The sequence below is a fragment of the Rhodamnia argentea genome, chromosome 4 (genome assembly GCF_020921035.1).
Source record: "Rhodamnia argentea isolate NSW1041297 chromosome 4, ASM2092103v1, whole genome shotgun sequence".
Taxonomy (NCBI): domain Eukaryota; kingdom Viridiplantae; phylum Streptophyta; class Magnoliopsida; order Myrtales; family Myrtaceae; genus Rhodamnia; species Rhodamnia argentea.
The window spans coordinates 7,333,825-7,350,409 of record NC_063153.1 but is presented as its reverse complement, the minus strand read 5'-3'; the positions used below and the strand labels follow the sequence as shown (position 1 = coordinate 7,350,409).

The following is a 16,585-nucleotide window of genomic DNA, read 5'->3' as shown; positions in this document are numbered from 1 at the left end:
TAGCCACAACCCCAACGGCCACCTCATACGCCGGTTCCGTGAAAACCCACGGACTCGATCCAGTTCAGGCGCCACCAGACTAGTTTCGATCCGTGCCCTTTCTGTGCCAAGTGTCAATCTCTCATTGATCCTCGGAAAAGGAATGACCACCTGTGTTCCATGACTAGTCATCATCATCATCATCTAGATAATTTGTATGGTCTCAAGAAAGTATCGTATGTGGTCTTCCACAAGCGCCCCGTGCATGGTCGGATCGAACTTATATTAATGATGGAAAATTTACCAACCATTATGAATCATCAGTTAGGACTATTCGAGAAAAAATATGATTATATTAGACAATTACTAGTGACAACATGCTCGGAATTAAGAGGTTCCAATTGATAAATGTTGCTACCAATAAGTAATCACCCCATGGGAGGCACTAAATTACTTCTATCCTGTATAAAAGTCGAGCAAGAGTAAATTACACACTGTAAGGAGTAATTCCCCTTGAAAATGGTAATTTCGATTTTTTTTAAAAATGAATTGTTTTTTTTTTATGCTAGGTAATTATAGTCCGGTTTCGCTGATTTTGTTTTCACGATGGTTGTAAATTACTTCTCACAATTAGCAAATTCCCCTGATAGTAAATTAAGTACATATTTTCTGCAGCAAATGTTATTTTGCAATCATTTCCTTTCAGTGGTAGTGATATTTCCATTTGAGGAAGTAAATTACTTCTCCCACTTGGTAAAATTTTTTTAGGTAGTACAATAATTATGGGTATGATCTTGAAAATGGTTAATTTACCTTTGTGATTGATTGAGATTCCAAAGAGTAAAATTTATATTTTGATCGATATACTCATTGTGAGTTGATTCTCGACACGACGATTATATTTGTATTTACTAAATTGCTAACAAATCGTAATCGTCATAGCATATCTTACTTCACCTCCGTGAGTTAAACTTTTGTATTTGCAAAATGAATTCTAGTAGTATGAATAATTTTATATTCATAAACAGTGCAAATATGAAAATTATTTGGCAGGTCATAAATTACCTTCCGAATTCAGCATAAATAATGAGGAAAATTTCAAAAAAGGACTAGAAGTGCTTTCATTTTCTCTAATAAAGGCATGAAATTGGCATTATTTTAAAGAATGGCTCGAAGTGCCCTCATTGTTTCGAATAAGGGGTTAAAGTGGATATTATTTCAAATAAAGGTGCGAAATGGCCATATAGTTTCAAAAAAGGACTTGAACTCTCCCGTTAGTAGGGGCATTTCCGCAATTTAATTTTTTTTATTTTAAAAAAAGAGAGATAGAAAACTAGGCAAGAGGGCCCTCTCGCTTGAATACTTTTTTTTTACTTTGAGTTTTTTGAATTTTGAATTTAATTTAATTAAAAATTATGTTAAAATTGCAAATTGACAAAAAAGCCCTTGATCACCCGAAGTATTTGGGTAGCCGACCAAATGGGTTAGGCCCTTATCTCAAATGCTTATAACTACTTCGGGTTCTTATTTAGATAATGATGGCATTTCGAGCTTTTCTTTAAAATAATATCAATTTCATACTATTATTTGAGAAATTACAAGTACTTGGAGCTAGAGGTGGCTGGTTCGGTGGAATCGCCGGTTCCGATTCCGGGCCGGTTCCGGTTCCCGTTCGGACATCGCGGTTCTTAGGCCCAATGGCACTTTTCCCCCAAGCCTCCTCCTTTTCTTTTTTTTTTTTATTAAAACGGGTTGGAATCGGCGGTTCCGAGCCGATTCCAAAAATTTAGAAACCGGAAGGGCCGGTTCCGGTTCCGAGTTGGAACCGTGGGTCCGGTCAATGGGCCGGTTTCGGGCCGATCAACAGGCTGGTTCCGGGCTCACGGTTTCAAGTGGCCATGTCTACTTGGAGCCCTTACGTGGAATTTTCGCTAAATTATGTGTGGGTCCCGTATTTTTCATACGGGGCAACAGGAAGAAGCCCCCATGATTTTTTTCGAAAATATCTCATATTTGTCGGATTTTTGTTTTTGGTTTTTTGCACACTTCATTTTCTGAAGGTTTAAGGGAGGTTTGCTCCTCCTCCTCCTTCTGCTGCTTGCTCTGCGCGCGGCGCTTTCATCCAAAAGCCTCGCAGGCTTATCTCCACCGACGACAATGGCTTCCACCTCCGCTCCTTCCTCCTTCTCTCCGACCTCTGCAACTCAGCTCCACAGCTCGAGACCCAGGAACCCATCTCGCAAGAACCTCCTTTACCTCTCCAACCGGCCCTCCATTCCTCTCTTCAAGCTCTCTCGCTCTTTCCCTTTCCCTTTCCCTTTCCCATCTTCGCTCAATCTCAAGCCCCCTCCGTCTCCGACCCACCTCCATCCACTGAGAGACACCGTGCACGACAATTACCTCGAAATCCTTCACAAGCCCGCCGACTTCCCGAGCCCAATCGAGCAGATTGCCGACCCGGAATCGCGCCCGAGGATATTCATCCAGGACCCGCCTTGGATATACCCGATATTCTTCAAGAACGTGTACCGGAAGGCGAGGCGGGAGGCGGAGCTGGAGCTGAAGGAGATGGCGAGGCGGAAGTATAATCTGTTGAGGCGGCGGCAGATTAGGGCGGAGACGGAGGCGTGGGAGAAGATGGTGGAGGAGTACAGGGAGCTGGAGAGGGAGATGAGAGACCGGAAGCTGGCGCCGAACCTGCCGCGCGTGAAGGCGCTGTTCTTGGGTTGGTTTGACCCGCTGAAGGAGGCGATAGAGAAGGAGCAGAGGATGCAGCGGACGAAGAAGAACAAGGCGGCGTACGCCCCGCACATTGACTTGTTATCGCCCGAGAAGATGGCGGTGATTGTTATGCACAAGATGATGGCGTTGGTGATGGTGGGGCACATGGATAGATGCGTCGAGCTCGTGCAGGCCGCGGTCCATGTCGGGATGGCGGTCGAGCAGGAGGTGAGTTTTGGTTTTTGATGCATTTTCTCAGTATACGTGTTGGACTATGCAGGTGGAATGGCTACACGTATGGTCAACCAACGTCGAAAAGCAATGAATCTTCTTTAATTTTGTTAGCCTAACGTTCGTATTCAAACACTAACCCGGCCTTTTCATTTCAAGGACTTGGTTTAGTTCAAGTGCTGGAGGTTTCTCACTTCGTCCTTTTGATATAGGTGTTTGTTCTAGCAGCTGCAAAATGTGTAGGAGGGCAATAATTTCGTTGAAATATTGAAGATCCATAAAAAAAAAAGTAAACAAAATCGATGCATTAGCCATTCCTAGATTGTCTGTTTCGTGAAACAACAGGTGTCATTATTGTATTTGCTTCTTTAGATTGACTGCAAGTGAGGCCTCTTGTAACTGAAGACTCTCATGAAACTGGGATGGCATTTCATGCAGAAAAGTTTGTCGCGGCGATATAAGTTTCAAACCTGCATCTTACTGTCCGCAATCTTATGACTTCTGTTCATGTATGAAGCAAAGAAGTTATTCCTTTTCATTTTCATATTACCAATATTTTTCCAAAACAGGTGTTTGACTCATCTTCTTCTATTCATTCCTTATTTAGGTAATGGTTCAAAGTCTACTGGAGAAAGCTAAGAGCAATCGAAAGAAAATGAATTTGGTTGAACCTGAAGCGGATCTGGACAAAGATAAAGTGATGCGCCAGAGACGTGTTAATGGCTTGATCAAGAGAAAAAGATTTAACGAAGTAAAAAAGCTAGTGAAGGAAGAGGAATTCAAACCTTGGGGTCGAGATACCCAGGCTAAGGTTTGTGAGGATTGGGTTTTTTTTTTCCTTCCCCCCTTTGAAATGGCTGGATCGTCTCTGTTATTGAGATAGCCAAGTTATTGACCTTTTGAATTTATATATGTGCAGCTGGGAACTCGTTTGATAGAATTATTAACTGAAACAGCTTTTGTCCAACCTCCAGTTAAGCAATTAGTGGAAGGTCCACCTGATGTTCGACCAGCATTTAGGCACAAACTAAAAATGGTTAAGAAGGATCCTGGGTAATACTCTTTCTTTTTTCTGTGGCTTTCACCTAAAATGATCTCATGTTATGAATTGATGCTCCATTTATAAGTAGAAAGAGAGGAATTGTGTCTTTTGCAGGTTTCAAAAATCCATTTCATTAGTTGAAAGCTATCAAATTCTGTTCTAGCATCTTGTCTTTATTTGACTTCCTAGACTATAAAGTGGATAGCTATACCAAAAAAGAAAGAATAAAAGGTTGGTCATAGCGTAGCTTGTTTCGACAAATCCTCTCTTTTTGCTTTTTTCTTTCTGTTGAGGTACTTTGTTTTCACCATGACCTACGGATGTAAAATGTTCCAGTAGATTCATAAGTCATAACCTGACTCCTTTGGCTGCTCCATTTAATCCTTGCTTCTCAGAATCACACAGATTTGATTTGTTTATGCACTACTCAAGGCTATGTAGATGTTTAGTCCTGATGACCATAGACTTTGAGAAGCCTTTATGATGCGGTTTCACTTGTATAATACTGAGTCTATTGTGTTCTTTGTATTTGCTCCGTGATCTTTTACAGCTCCTGTTATTCGATGATAATGTAACTTGCTTATTCTTATAAGCAAATTTTGCTTAACCTATTAAAACTTTCTTTCTTGCAGGCAGAAGATTTTGAAGAGATACGGTGTTATAGAATGTGATCCCTTAATTCTTGAAAAGCTGGACGTTAATGTAAGCTGAAAATCCTCTTTGAGCATGAACTATGCGATGCACTACTGGATACTGCAAAGGGATAATTGGTGCTATGATCTAATGTCCTTTGGCCTATTTATTTCCTGATTGGTTCAGTTCATGGGAATGTACCAAATACATATGTTAGTTTTCGTGAAGATGAAATGATATCAGCCATAAAAGAAATTTTATACAGAGAAAAGCATCTCGACCTCTTCTCTACATTCCGCCAGAAAATGTAATTGAGTTGAACAATTGGGATGATGGGCCACTTTAGAAAATTATTCTGAACATTGATATTTCAGAATATGTGCAGCTAAACTTTGCCTGAGACTTGCATGTTGAAATTGTTAAATTTCTAGAGTACGTGGTGCTCCTTTAGGAACCAATCTTGCGAACAAAATAACGTGGGAGCTAATATATGAGAAAACTGAGACGAGACTTGCAGGGTTGAAGAATATATGCCTGGTGTTTGGAGGCTATTAATACGCACTTTATGTAATATGCAGTTGTATGTCATTGCAATTATTTTTATATAGAAGTTTTGTGGAATGATAAATTTGGGGAAAAGGCCATAATTCTTTTAGAGAACACAGGTGGGGAGTACCATTTTCATAATTGGAGGAACAGAATTATACTATCAGGAAACAATGGAATGGCAACTGATGCAAAGGAAAGTAATTAGGAGACAAGTATTAGGTGATATCTGTGGCAGCTTCCACATTTTACATGTAGCCCCCCTTTATCAACAGTTAGGGGCCTGCCTGGCGTAATAACATGCTTTCCTTCAAATGCTAAGCTACCGTGTTTTCTGTTAAAATGATTTAAGTAATAATTTTCCTTGGCGGAAGCTTTAAGTTTACAGTCTTTACTATGAAGCGACTCCCCCAAATCATAACTCTTTATCTTTTCTCCCTTCCTGCAGGCAAAGCATATGTTGGCTCCTTATATGCCTATGCTGGTTCCTCCAAGAAAATGGAAAGGGTATAAACTATATGGAAACTAGCAAGTGCTGTTTGGTGTTTTCATCGGTAAAGGGTGTGGCTTCCGTATGGTGGAGAAATAAAATGTCGGCTTTCCATGTGTGCACGTGCATGTGTGAGGGAGGGAGGGAGGGAGGTTACCTTTTTAAATGGGAATGTTTAAGGATGACCAGATGTCATCTGGTCGCCTTATAAAAAAGGATATCTAGATGGGAAAAAATTGGTCTTTGATAGTGGGATTGTTTGAAGTACTCTTCCGTCTGAAATTGCCAATCCTAATAGTTCTCTTCATTCTTTATAGGTATGACAAGGGTGCGTACTTCTTCCTCCCTTCTTATGCTATGCGTACTCATGGATCAAGAAAGCAGCAGGATGCTCTAAAGAATGTGTCCGAGGAACAGATGCATAATGTATTTAAGGTAGTGATGTCGATAAATGTGGCGTCTCTTTTGTTTTTTTTTTTGGCTTGTATTAGCTGTATTTTCCATGGATTAACCCAGTTGAGAGCCTTTAAATAGGCGAGTTTTATCTGATATGCTTAACATGGTATTAGAGTTGGGGCATTGTATTCAACATCATTAAGTTGGTTGCATTTGGCTAGTGCCAATCTAATTCAAAAAAATGTCAGACTCAATTTATCTGATTAAACGCAATAACAGGAATAGCACATAGAGGATATACTCTCTACATATTTAATCACATTATTTCTGTGAGACTGTCTGCTAATCAGGCTAACACCTTGCCCCTTAAGTTTTTGTGGTAAACGTTAATTTCATTGTGGGAAGAATCACAAAGTTCTTTAACCAAACTATGAGCAAATAACTGTTTGGTAAGGTATGTGGCAGTATCTAGTGGTGTATTTGTTTCACAATATGGTAGCTGGTGATCAATTTGTTTCTCCTGTTTGTGGTGGAATGGACTAGGTATCATTGTGTAGACATATCATGCAATTCCTCTTTATGCGTTAATCTTTATACTCGTATGTTTCCCAATTCTGTTAGTGAAGTGCTGTAGTAGTGCCGAAGCTCAATGTGCTATAATGCTGAGCCAAGGACGCTCCGCCTTATCTATAGAAGCAGTCAACTGAGTTCTGGATGAATTAGCTCCTTGGTAATGGCTAAATCTATAGATAGAAAGCCCTATGATGGGAAACTACCACATTAGGTCTGGAGAGAGATGGGACTGGATGAGATACAAGCTTTTTCTTAAGGTCATCTGTTTCACTCTAACGCCTTGTTTACTTCCTTTTATTTTATTTGACCTTTTTACTTATCTGTAAGCAGGCCCTGGACACACTTGGAAGTACCAAATGGAGGGTTAATCGAAGAGTACTTGCTGTTGTGGAGAACCTCTGGGCTCAAGGTGGAAGTGTTGGAGGTTTAATTGAGAGACTTGATGTGAGCACATAGATTCATGCTCATGACACACTGCAGTTCTTGTTTGCAAATTGTGTTTATCCAACTTGATTGCTGAAGATTCTGATCTGCCATGGCATTCTTATAGTTGCATACGACCACTATATTGTTGATGTTCTGTATCTAGGTTCTTCTATTCAGGAAAATGTTGACTTGGCTTGATGATATCCTACCACAATGACTTCTAAGTTAACATGATTTGACTGGAGTTCTCAATCATTTTCTTTAATTGATCTGATACTATGTAGTGACTTATCTGAAACAGGAAACGAGAAAGAATTATGTCCAACTAGTGCTGTAAGAATAGGTTTTGCCTGTCACTGTTCATTTGTTTTAATAACAGTTGCCATGTGGAAGCTTGCTGGTTTTGGTTTGATGTGGTCACTCTGTTGTTCTGGTCATTACTTCCATTTTACATTTTGCCGAACTTATTCCATTCTCTCTTTTGTTGCAGCTTCCTTTGCCAGATAAGGATGTTTCCGAGGATGGTGACGAGCTTGAATTGTGGAAGTGGAATGTACGGAAAGCAAAGAAGGTTAACAGAGAGAGGCATGCTCAGCGATGCGACATTGAGCTTAAACTCTCTGTAAGCTCTCTCTCTCTCTCTCTCTCTCTCTCTCTCTCAGACTCAGAGGATAGTAGTTTCCTTGGACTGTTAGATACTTCTCCCTGTTTTCCTGTTGCAATATTTTCCTTGTAAACGAACAGCGATCCCTTTGTCGTTTTCTTTCATTATCCCAGTTTCAGTTACTTTTATTACTATGCAAATTAGTGCCAACATTTTCGCTTCCATAGAAGTCCGTATCCTTGCATAAAGTTTTGTCTCCATGTATTTGCTGAGAGTATTACTGATCCACTCTCTTGCAAATTCTTCATGAAACAGGTGGCCCGAAAGATGAAGGAAGAGGAAGGTTTTTATTATCCTCACAATCTGGATTTCCGTGGCCGAGCATATCCAATGCATTCACATCTGAATCATTTAAGCTCTGATCTCTGTCGAGGAGTTCTTGAGTTTGCTGAAGGACGGCCGCTAGGGAAGTCTGGGTTACATTGGCTGAAGATACGTTTGGCAAACCTCTATTCTGGTGGTGTGGAAAAGCTTTCACATGATGGACGCCTGGCATTTGTAGAAAACCATCTGGACGATATATTTGACTCGGCAGAGAAGCCTCTTGATGGGAATAGGTGGTGGTTGACAGCTGAAGACCCTTTTCAGTGCTTAGCTACTTGTATTAATTTGTCGGAAGCGTTGAAGAGCTCATCACCATATACTGCCATCTCCCATCTTCCAATTCATCAGGTAAATATGTCAGCTAGTCTCAAGGGTGCAAATTATTGCTGTTTACTGACTTTAATAGGTAATATGTTACCACTTACCTTGTTTGATAGATCAATTCAAGGTAGTTTAGATGTACTGTGCATTTCCAAGATTTGGTAATAGAACTTCAAATGTAGTTTTTATTTTGCTTTATTGCTTCTTGGTTGTTGGGACTGAGGGTGACTCCAAAGTCTACTTCATTCGGCCTTACCTTGCTGAGCCAGATGATTTCAAGAAAGTTAAATCTATGGTCTTGTTATGCTGTTTTGAAGGAGCTGGAGAACCCACTGGATATAAGATATGGATAATGATTCAGGCGATTTTGTGTTCTCAGATCAATCTATTATACTCCCATCTAATTTGGGTAGATCTATCTAGTGGGGATTACTAGAACCAATGGTTCAAATATCTTGCATCTAGCAGTAAGTGTCGGATTGTCCAAAAAAACAACTGGCCAGCAAAAAATATGTGGGGCTTGAGTGGGGCTTGTGTGGATAGTGTAAATGGAATGAAATCTTGCTCCTAGTCCTGGACAATTTGCATATTCTGTACACACGCGGACATTTGCAACACACATGAAAAAAGGTAGGTTTAGTTACTTTGCTTGTCTATAATTGGTTGTTCTAATATGGGCATCACATATGGTATAATTTGCTTGAGGCTTGTTGTTTTAAGTGATTACTCTAAAAGCAAGGAGGATCTAAGAAATTCCTTCGTAAGCTATAGAGATGTTGACTAGGGCGTTTTCATAAGTTGCGAGACCAGCAGAGAAAAAGTATTCTGTCATGAGCTCTTTTCCTCTTCCATTTACAGTGGAAGTTATGTGAATAGTCTTTTTTGCTTAGCGTTGACATGGAAAATTTAGATCATTATGCAACATATATGAATTAGGATAATTGAGAACCTTTACGAGTTGCCTTTTAGCAAACTTGAATTACACGTAGTCATATGCTACGAAGGTCATTATTCAACTGTGTAAGGTGGTATTCACTGCTATGGCCTTGTTGATCATAAGTGAACTTTCGTCTTACTCTTATTTTTATTTCCTGGGATGGTGGATTACTCTGCCGAGATGATTATATACTCTGTCTCTCTGTCTCTGTCTCTGTCTCTGTGACACACACACACACCCTCCTACTCACCTGAGGTTCTACCATTTGAATTGTGACTATGCATTATTTTCAGGATGGTTCCTGCAATGGCCTTCAGCACTATGCTGCCTTGGGAAGAGACAGTGTGGGTACTTTCTCCTTGCAACGTTTAGCGGACTGTTTCTTCAGACTTTTAGAAACTGTGACACCCGAAGCATATGGAATCTTACTCACCCAGTTAGTTATAATAGTAGACAAATATGTTGGCATTTGTAAATTCAAGTTTCTTTGCCAGACCAATTAAAGGCCTCTTATCATTTGGAAAGATTGCAGCTATCTTTCATTTACATGTCGGAGTCACCCCAAAAGCTGTTGATTGGCAGAATAATACATGAAACTTGGCAACTAAATCTTTTCAGTCAAGAAATACATTTGCTGTTCACGCTATCTGAGTGTTTTTTTCTCCTTTCAATTAATGTGTGCCTGTGCTCGTTTAGAAAGTTTACATTTCTGATAAGTTGCATTCAATGAAAGAATGACCCAGAAGCTGTTGTTATGCAGAACAATGATTTAGGTACTTAGCTGATAATAGGTGGTTAATAATCAGGAGTACCTTCACCATTTGCTCAAATTTGCTTCGTCTTTCCCTATTTGTTTTGTCCAACATTGAAGGGTATATGCTACAACAATTGGGTTTTTAGAAGTAAAATGTCTATGAGGACCCTTTCCAGTTGTAGTTCTTGAGAGTTATCTGAATTGTACAGCCTATCTGAAATGGTATTTTCTCCATATTGGTCAAATCTCCTTCAAATCTGTTGTGGAAATGCAGTTCTAGGCTCTAGTTGGTCTTTGTTTCTATTCTGACAATGTCTAGATGATGAATTGGTTATATCAACTGTTGATATGATAATATTGATGTTAAGCAGAGTCTTGCATGTCGTCCAAAGTAATTCTATTAAACCATCCCTTGAAACTTTGTGTAGCTTAATATTTTAATTTCTCATGGTCGTCCATTTTATTATCAACGCCATGCTCTTTTTCCAGATGGAAGCTGCTGCAGTAAATCTAGTTGCGGCAGAGAAACCTGCTGATGTTTATTCAGAAATTGCTGCAAGGTATGGTACATGGCCATGGTGAAACATTTTTGTTGTTAGACTTGCAAAATACCATCACATTGCTTTTCTCAGTGCGAACGTTAAGAATTGTACTATTGCCTGGACAGTTACCAAGGCAGTTATATTTGCTGAATATTTGAGTACTCCACACTTCCCAACAGCATCTTTTTTTTTCTTCCTTTCTTTCCAGTCTCTCTCTCCAAAATCTGAAAGGAAGAAAAGCATGATATCTGATCACTCCAGTCATACACGTAGGTTAGAAAGAAAGAAGTTGTCTGTCTCCTAATATTCTCTTCTGTCCTCATACAATTCTTCCTTTCCCTATATCTCCTAGAGCAAGAGAGCAGTTCTCTTAGCACCACTGGGGATCCGACTTCACAGAATAGTGGATTAGGTAATGGTAGAATGACTATTTCAATTATGCCTAGTGAAATACTACTCTTTAGCAGATTTCGTTGTTGCTGGGCAGACCCTCTCTCCACTTTGTGCATGCTCTAGGTTAACTCGTACTCTTAAGTTATGCGATATGAAAAATCTTGATTACCTTCTCTTTTTGGGGTTTAGGGTACATGACATAATGAAAAGGGACAGCAACAGGGACCCTGCTACTTATCCAAATGCTGCGTTGGCGAAGGTCTTACTGGGCCAGGTGCATTTCCTGTGGGTCTTACAAAGTTTTTTCTTAATTTTTCCTTCTTGGAAAGAACTTTTCATTTATCCCATAGCTTTTGTGCGGTTGTCTTTTACTGTTTAGTTACAGCTCTATCTCCTGAAAACCTTCAGGTGGATAGGAAACTAGTGAAACAGACAGTGATGACCTCAGTATATGGAGTGACTTTTGTTGGGGCACGTGAGCAGATAAAAAGAAGACTAGAGGAGAAGGGTGTACTTGGTGATGAAAGACTGCTCTTTACTGCTGCATGCTATGCTGCTAAAGTAAGCCTTTCTCCATGTCTATTTTCAAGAAGTAGGGTGTCTGGATGGGGTCATATGGTCACTTTTAGTGAAGTGCTACAAAGCCTGTACCGTCAGGTTCCACTAGCTCAGCCACCTGCTGAGACACCTCATGAAACTCAGTCTTGAGTTTGCACACCTTCCAGATAGAAATATTGTTCTCTTACAACGCTTGTTCAGTTGACTGCATCTTTTTGCATTTCGTTTGCCTAAGATTAGTATTGTCTATATGATGAAAAAAACTAGAAAGGAAAAATTCAATTGACTTCGTACTCCTGTTCTTAATCGTTTGCAAGTCCTTTTGTTGGGTAGAATTGAACTTTGTGTGTAGTGGTAAGATCTAGGTGTAAGAAAATTATGTACAAGTGGATGGCTGATACCAGTCATGGTCATGCTTGTGATTGAGTCTGCTTTAGTTGTACATGGAAGATGTTTATCTGCATTTGTTTCTTGAGTTTTTGTATCTGAGTATATTGTTGAGTTCGTGTTTGAGTTGTTGGTTGTGGCATTGTGGGTGATCTTGTGATATTTCTGCGAAGAAGTTGAATCAAAGCCAGAAGCACAGTTCATTTTAATTGAGGAGAATGCAAGAGCTTAGGATGAATTCGTTTGAAAATCTTTGATTGACTTACCTGTTCACCAGTATCTTTGGTTGTATGACACTGCTGTATGGTAATGTGGCTTGAGCTGGGCTTCACACTCAGTTTCTCTGATAAGATATCCTTTTTCGCTATTTAACTTGATTGGAAATGCTGAATCAAGCGGTGTCCTCCTCCTCCTCCTACTAGGACAGTTATTGTATGAGGTCTACCCAATGCTTTGGAGGTTTTTCGAGAATTTGAAAGCGAAAACCCCTTTTTTATGTGGTGTAACTACTTGAGCCGGATGAAAGTAAACTTTCACGTCCTTTCCTTCTTCTCCTCCTCCTCCTCCTCCTCCTTCTTCTTCTCCTTCTCCTCCTCCTCCTGTTCCTCCTTCTCCTCCTCCTCCTGCTCCTTCTCCTCCTGCTTCTTCTGCTTCTTCTTCCCTCCTCCTCCTCCTCCTCCTCCTGCTCCCCCTCCTTCTCCTTCTCCTCCTCCTTCTCCTCCTCCTCCTCCTTCTCCTCCTTCTCCTTCTTCTAATTTTTTTTTCCAAGTGGACTCGTAGATTTTATTTTCTGATGTAGAATCGTTCTCAGCTGTGCAATCCAAAATGCACTGAAAACAGCTTATGCACTCTGCTTCAGTTTGAGAAATTTTAAAGTTTTCATGTTACAGTAAGCACTGAAGTTAGGTAACTCTCTGCAGGTAACACTGACTGCCCTTGAAGAGATATTTGAAGCTGCACGTAGAATAATGGGTTGGCTTGGTGACTGTGCAAAAGTACAATTTTTGTAATGCATTGAAATTTTTTATCCTCAATCGTGATGGATTTAAGCAATATGTTTGTAATTCTGTCTTTTCAGATTATTGCTGCAGAAAATCAACCAGTGCGGTGGACTACTCCCCTTGGTCTTCCTGTTGTACAACCGTACTATAAAAATAAACGCCATCTTGTGAGTGTTTCAATTGTGCTTACTGGGTTTAGACATGTCACAGCCTGAGCTTTATATACTCTACTGCCTAAAATGTGTTGTGTGGGCCCTAGGGCACTGCTGCTTTTTTGTTCTTTTATTTTTTGTTGTACAATTGGGTAACAAACCAATGATTGCATGCCTTCTGGTGCCAACAAGTTCTACTATTATAGGATGAGGCTGATCTGAACATACAGTAAGATTTTTGTATCTGATAATAAACAACTCTATAAATGGTGCGGAAAGAACTTGCAATTAGTCTTGTATAAACACGTAAACAAAAAGAGCTTTTTAGCTCCTTCCATGTGATCGTCACATATTCAATTGTGTCTTTCTCTTGGTTGTTACATCTAATGTGGAGTCATTCAAGTTTAATAAATATACCGAGTCTTCTTGAGTTTCTTTTACTTGAAGGGTAACGCATGCTAATTTTGCAAGTGGTAATGCGCTCAAGTTGGTTGTGTCATGTGATGCAACTGGAGGAGTGCATACTCATTTACTAATCACCATTGATTATGTCTTTACCGATTCTACTTAGTTGTTTACTTTAATGCTATGCATTGTTTCCTCAATTACACAGTACTGCCTTTCGCGAGACTATCATTTGTAAACAACTGTCTTATTGCATTGTCTTATTTCATTGAATGCTACTTATATGTTCTAGAGAAGGATGGTCAAGACACAAGAATGACGGGGTGGGGATTGCAGGAAGGATGTTTGAATTTGTGTTGTGCTACTGTATTTGAAAATCCTAAATAAGTTTTTTAATGCAGACAGGAACAACCCTTCAGATTATCTGTGTTGCTTGATTTTCTATTTCAAAATCCTCAATGAGTTTTGTAATGCAGATAAGAACAACCCTTCAGATTTTGGCCTTGCAGCGGGAGGGTGACTTGGTAGGTTATGTTTGGAAAAACTCAGTAGGTTATATCCTGCGACACTGAATATACTGACATGAAAACTCAAATGTTGTATGAACTTCAGGTTGATGTTAGAAGACAGAGAACAGCATTTCCTCCAAACTTTGTTCACTCACTTGATGGTTCACACATGATGATGACTGCCGTTGCCTGCAGGGAGGCTGGTCTACATTTTGCAGGTTTATCTCGAGCCACTTTATTTGCAACAACTCAATTGGATCTTGAGCCTGATACTGGCAAATGCCAGATACACATTAACCTAACACCATAATAGGTTCGGTTAGGTTTGCATGCAGTGCTATTGGTTCAGGTTTTTGTACATTTCCATGTTTGCCAAAATCTACTAGTCTCCCAAGGACAATCCTGCTCCTATGGATCTTCCACAGATCCTGGCTAAGGAGATCTGACAAACTGGTCCCAACCTTGGTCGGGCTTGGTCTTTCCCTGATACGTCTACACAAATATCATTCCTTCAGACTCTGGGAAATTCTGAGCTAAATTTCCGAAGCGTATTTATGGTTGGACATAGGAAACTAGGCCTTGAAGTATGCTCAGAGGCAACTTGCTCCTGTTTAGTGCGAAACTGACATGCATCCTCATAATAAACTGCAGGTGTGCATGATTCATTCTGGACGCATGCTTGTGATGTGGACCAGATGAACTGGATTCTACGTGAAAAATTTGTGGAACTATATAACATGCCTATCCTTGAAAATGTAAGTACCTTGATTCTTATAAACAACTGCTAAGCCTTAATTCAAACCTTTTGTATGTGTCTCAGATCAACTATTAAGAAAAGGTTGATGAGGCAATGACTATGGTTTTGTATGGTTCAGTGTGGTCCCAGTGACTATGTTAAATTTGCTAGGCTTATAGATAATTTAGAGATCTCACGGTTTTTAAACTAATCTTCTATTCAACTGTCAATTGAAATGTGAATCAAAAGCTAATTTTTGGTGTTAAGACTTTATATATACACTATGTTCTCTAATATCTCTAGTCTTTTTAAGAGCAGGGTTTCAATCGGGCTTAATTCGTCTTGTGTTTATGCAGTTGCTTGAAAGTTTCCAGACATCATATCCAGCACTGACGTTTCCTTCCCTACCTGATAGAGGCAACTTTGACTTACGGGAGGTCCTCAAGTCTCCTTACTTCTTCAACTGATCTAACATATGGCTAGAGTAGCAACTTCTTCCAATTCGTCAAAAGCATAACATTTGTCGGAGTAAGAATCTTGTTTACTACCAGCTGAATGCTGGAGCCTGAATTGAACCCCCGAGTTGCACGCATTCAGGTTGCAAATGACAGAACAAAATTTACCTGTGTTGCAACGAAGTGGCAATTCCTCAGAAAGTTTATGCTTTTTGAATATACTCAACAAACGGAGCAGCTCGTAAGTTGTACTGGATGGCCGTGCAACCATCTTTTACCAGTACAGAGAAGTTAGGGATCTCCTCTACCATGACTGTCAAAACTCCCCCAAGTTCTTTCATGGAGGCAGGGGATTCTTGTGGAAGCTAGAACTCTTGTAGCAACACCCATCTTCATGCTGGAGTTGAGTGGAGCTCATGCTTGTCCTGTTGTTTGATTCCTTTGAGAACTGCAAGGGGCTGATCTTATTTATATATAAGTTTCACATAGAAGGCGGCAACATAAAAGGAGGTTGACCACTGGCAGATTTGGTGGATAAGATGAATGGATAATACTTGCACATAGTGACCCAGACAGAATTGCTGCAAAATAGTGTATATAACTGACATAGGACAAGAAGTAACAATGGTCGCAACATGCTGGCAGTTGTATGTAATTTTTTGGCTGCACACAACTGTTTACAAATCCTTGTACTATTGTAATTTGTGGTTTAAGTGCTATTATGAAGCTGCATTGGCCTCATTTATATTTGCCTTGTCAAAATTCTTTATCTTGGTGAAGAATCCTACTGGCTGAGCTCAATTCCCCTTTTGTTATGACCTCTCAAAAAAGACGATCACGGGCAAGTCCGGACGAAGTTCTGGGGTGGGACGAGTCTAAGTTAAACGAATAGTACATGAAGAGCGATCGTTCATCATCATCCTTGGTATGTGAGTTTTCCTGCTGAGAGCTTCTGGTATTCCGTAAGTCCATTATCTCAAGACGCTTAAGAGTTCATATATATTCAATGCCAAGAATTTTTATTGGAAAGTGGTTTTTATGTGTTTAAGCTCGAGAGAAGATGTTTTTCTTAGATCACCAGGTGTCTCTTGTCATGTTAGTTATCAAATAGTGAGGGGAACGGATATATAGACGTCTTGATCATTGTGGTTCCTCATTTGTTCTGACAGATGGGTGCATCCAAAAGTAAAAAAAGTTCACTAGTTGGACAGCATCAGGCATTTAGTTAGGGATAAGCTGCGCTAGCGCTTCTGCAAACGACGACGTAACATGACAGAATCACGAGGGAAATTATTCAGGAAAATCAACTCTTGCCCAACTTTGCAATCAACCATACCGACATGCTCAGATTCCTTCTTAAAACGATCAATGTTCTTATCACATTCCTTCTTAAAACAACCATACTTCAAT

General features: G+C 39.9%; 1 protein-coding gene across 2 annotated transcripts; it reads left to right on the top strand.

Annotated features, from left to right (window-relative positions):
- Positions 1-2,061: 2,061 nt before the first annotated feature.
- On the top strand, positions 2,062-15,929 carry LOC115736179 (DNA-directed RNA polymerase 3, chloroplastic). 2 transcript variants are annotated; one of them, XM_030667725.2, is made up of 19 exons: positions 2,063-2,928; positions 3,539-3,742; positions 3,851-3,984; positions 4,606-4,675; positions 5,601-5,659; positions 5,960-6,077; positions 6,942-7,055; positions 7,528-7,659; positions 7,957-8,373; positions 9,577-9,627; positions 10,527-10,597; positions 11,162-11,246; positions 11,381-11,533; positions 12,838-12,912; positions 12,996-13,085; positions 13,952-13,999; positions 14,088-14,202; positions 14,636-14,739; positions 15,077-15,929. In XM_030667725.2, the coding sequence occupies exons 1-19, from the start codon at positions 2,137-2,139 to the stop codon at positions 15,185-15,187; spliced, it is 2,943 nt and encodes a 980-aa protein (XP_030523585.1). In that variant the 5' UTR covers positions 2,063-2,136; the 3' UTR covers positions 15,188-15,929. The 2 variants fall into 2 exon arrangements, with proteins under 2 accessions (XP_030523586.1, XP_030523585.1); XM_030667726.2 differs by lacking the exon at positions 12,838-12,912 and having other exon boundaries at positions 2,062-2,928.
- The last annotated feature ends 656 nt before the right edge of the window (positions 15,930-16,585 follow it).

What these genes read in the sequence shown, in the direction of transcription:
- LOC115736179 (XM_030667725.2), top strand. Translation starts at nt 2,137, where the DNA reads ATGGCTTCCACCTCCGCTCCTTCCTCCTTCTCTCCGACCTCTGCAACT. An exon ending in TGCAGCGGGAGGGTGACTTG is followed by an intron (nt 14,000 to 14,087) that starts GTAGGTTATGTT and finishes TATGAACTTCAG; the next exon opens with GTTGATGTTAGAAGACAGAG. An exon ending in ACATGCCTATCCTTGAAAAT is followed by an intron (nt 14,740 to 15,076) that starts GTAAGTACCTTG and finishes GTGTTTATGCAG; the next exon opens with TTGCTTGAAAGTTTCCAGAC.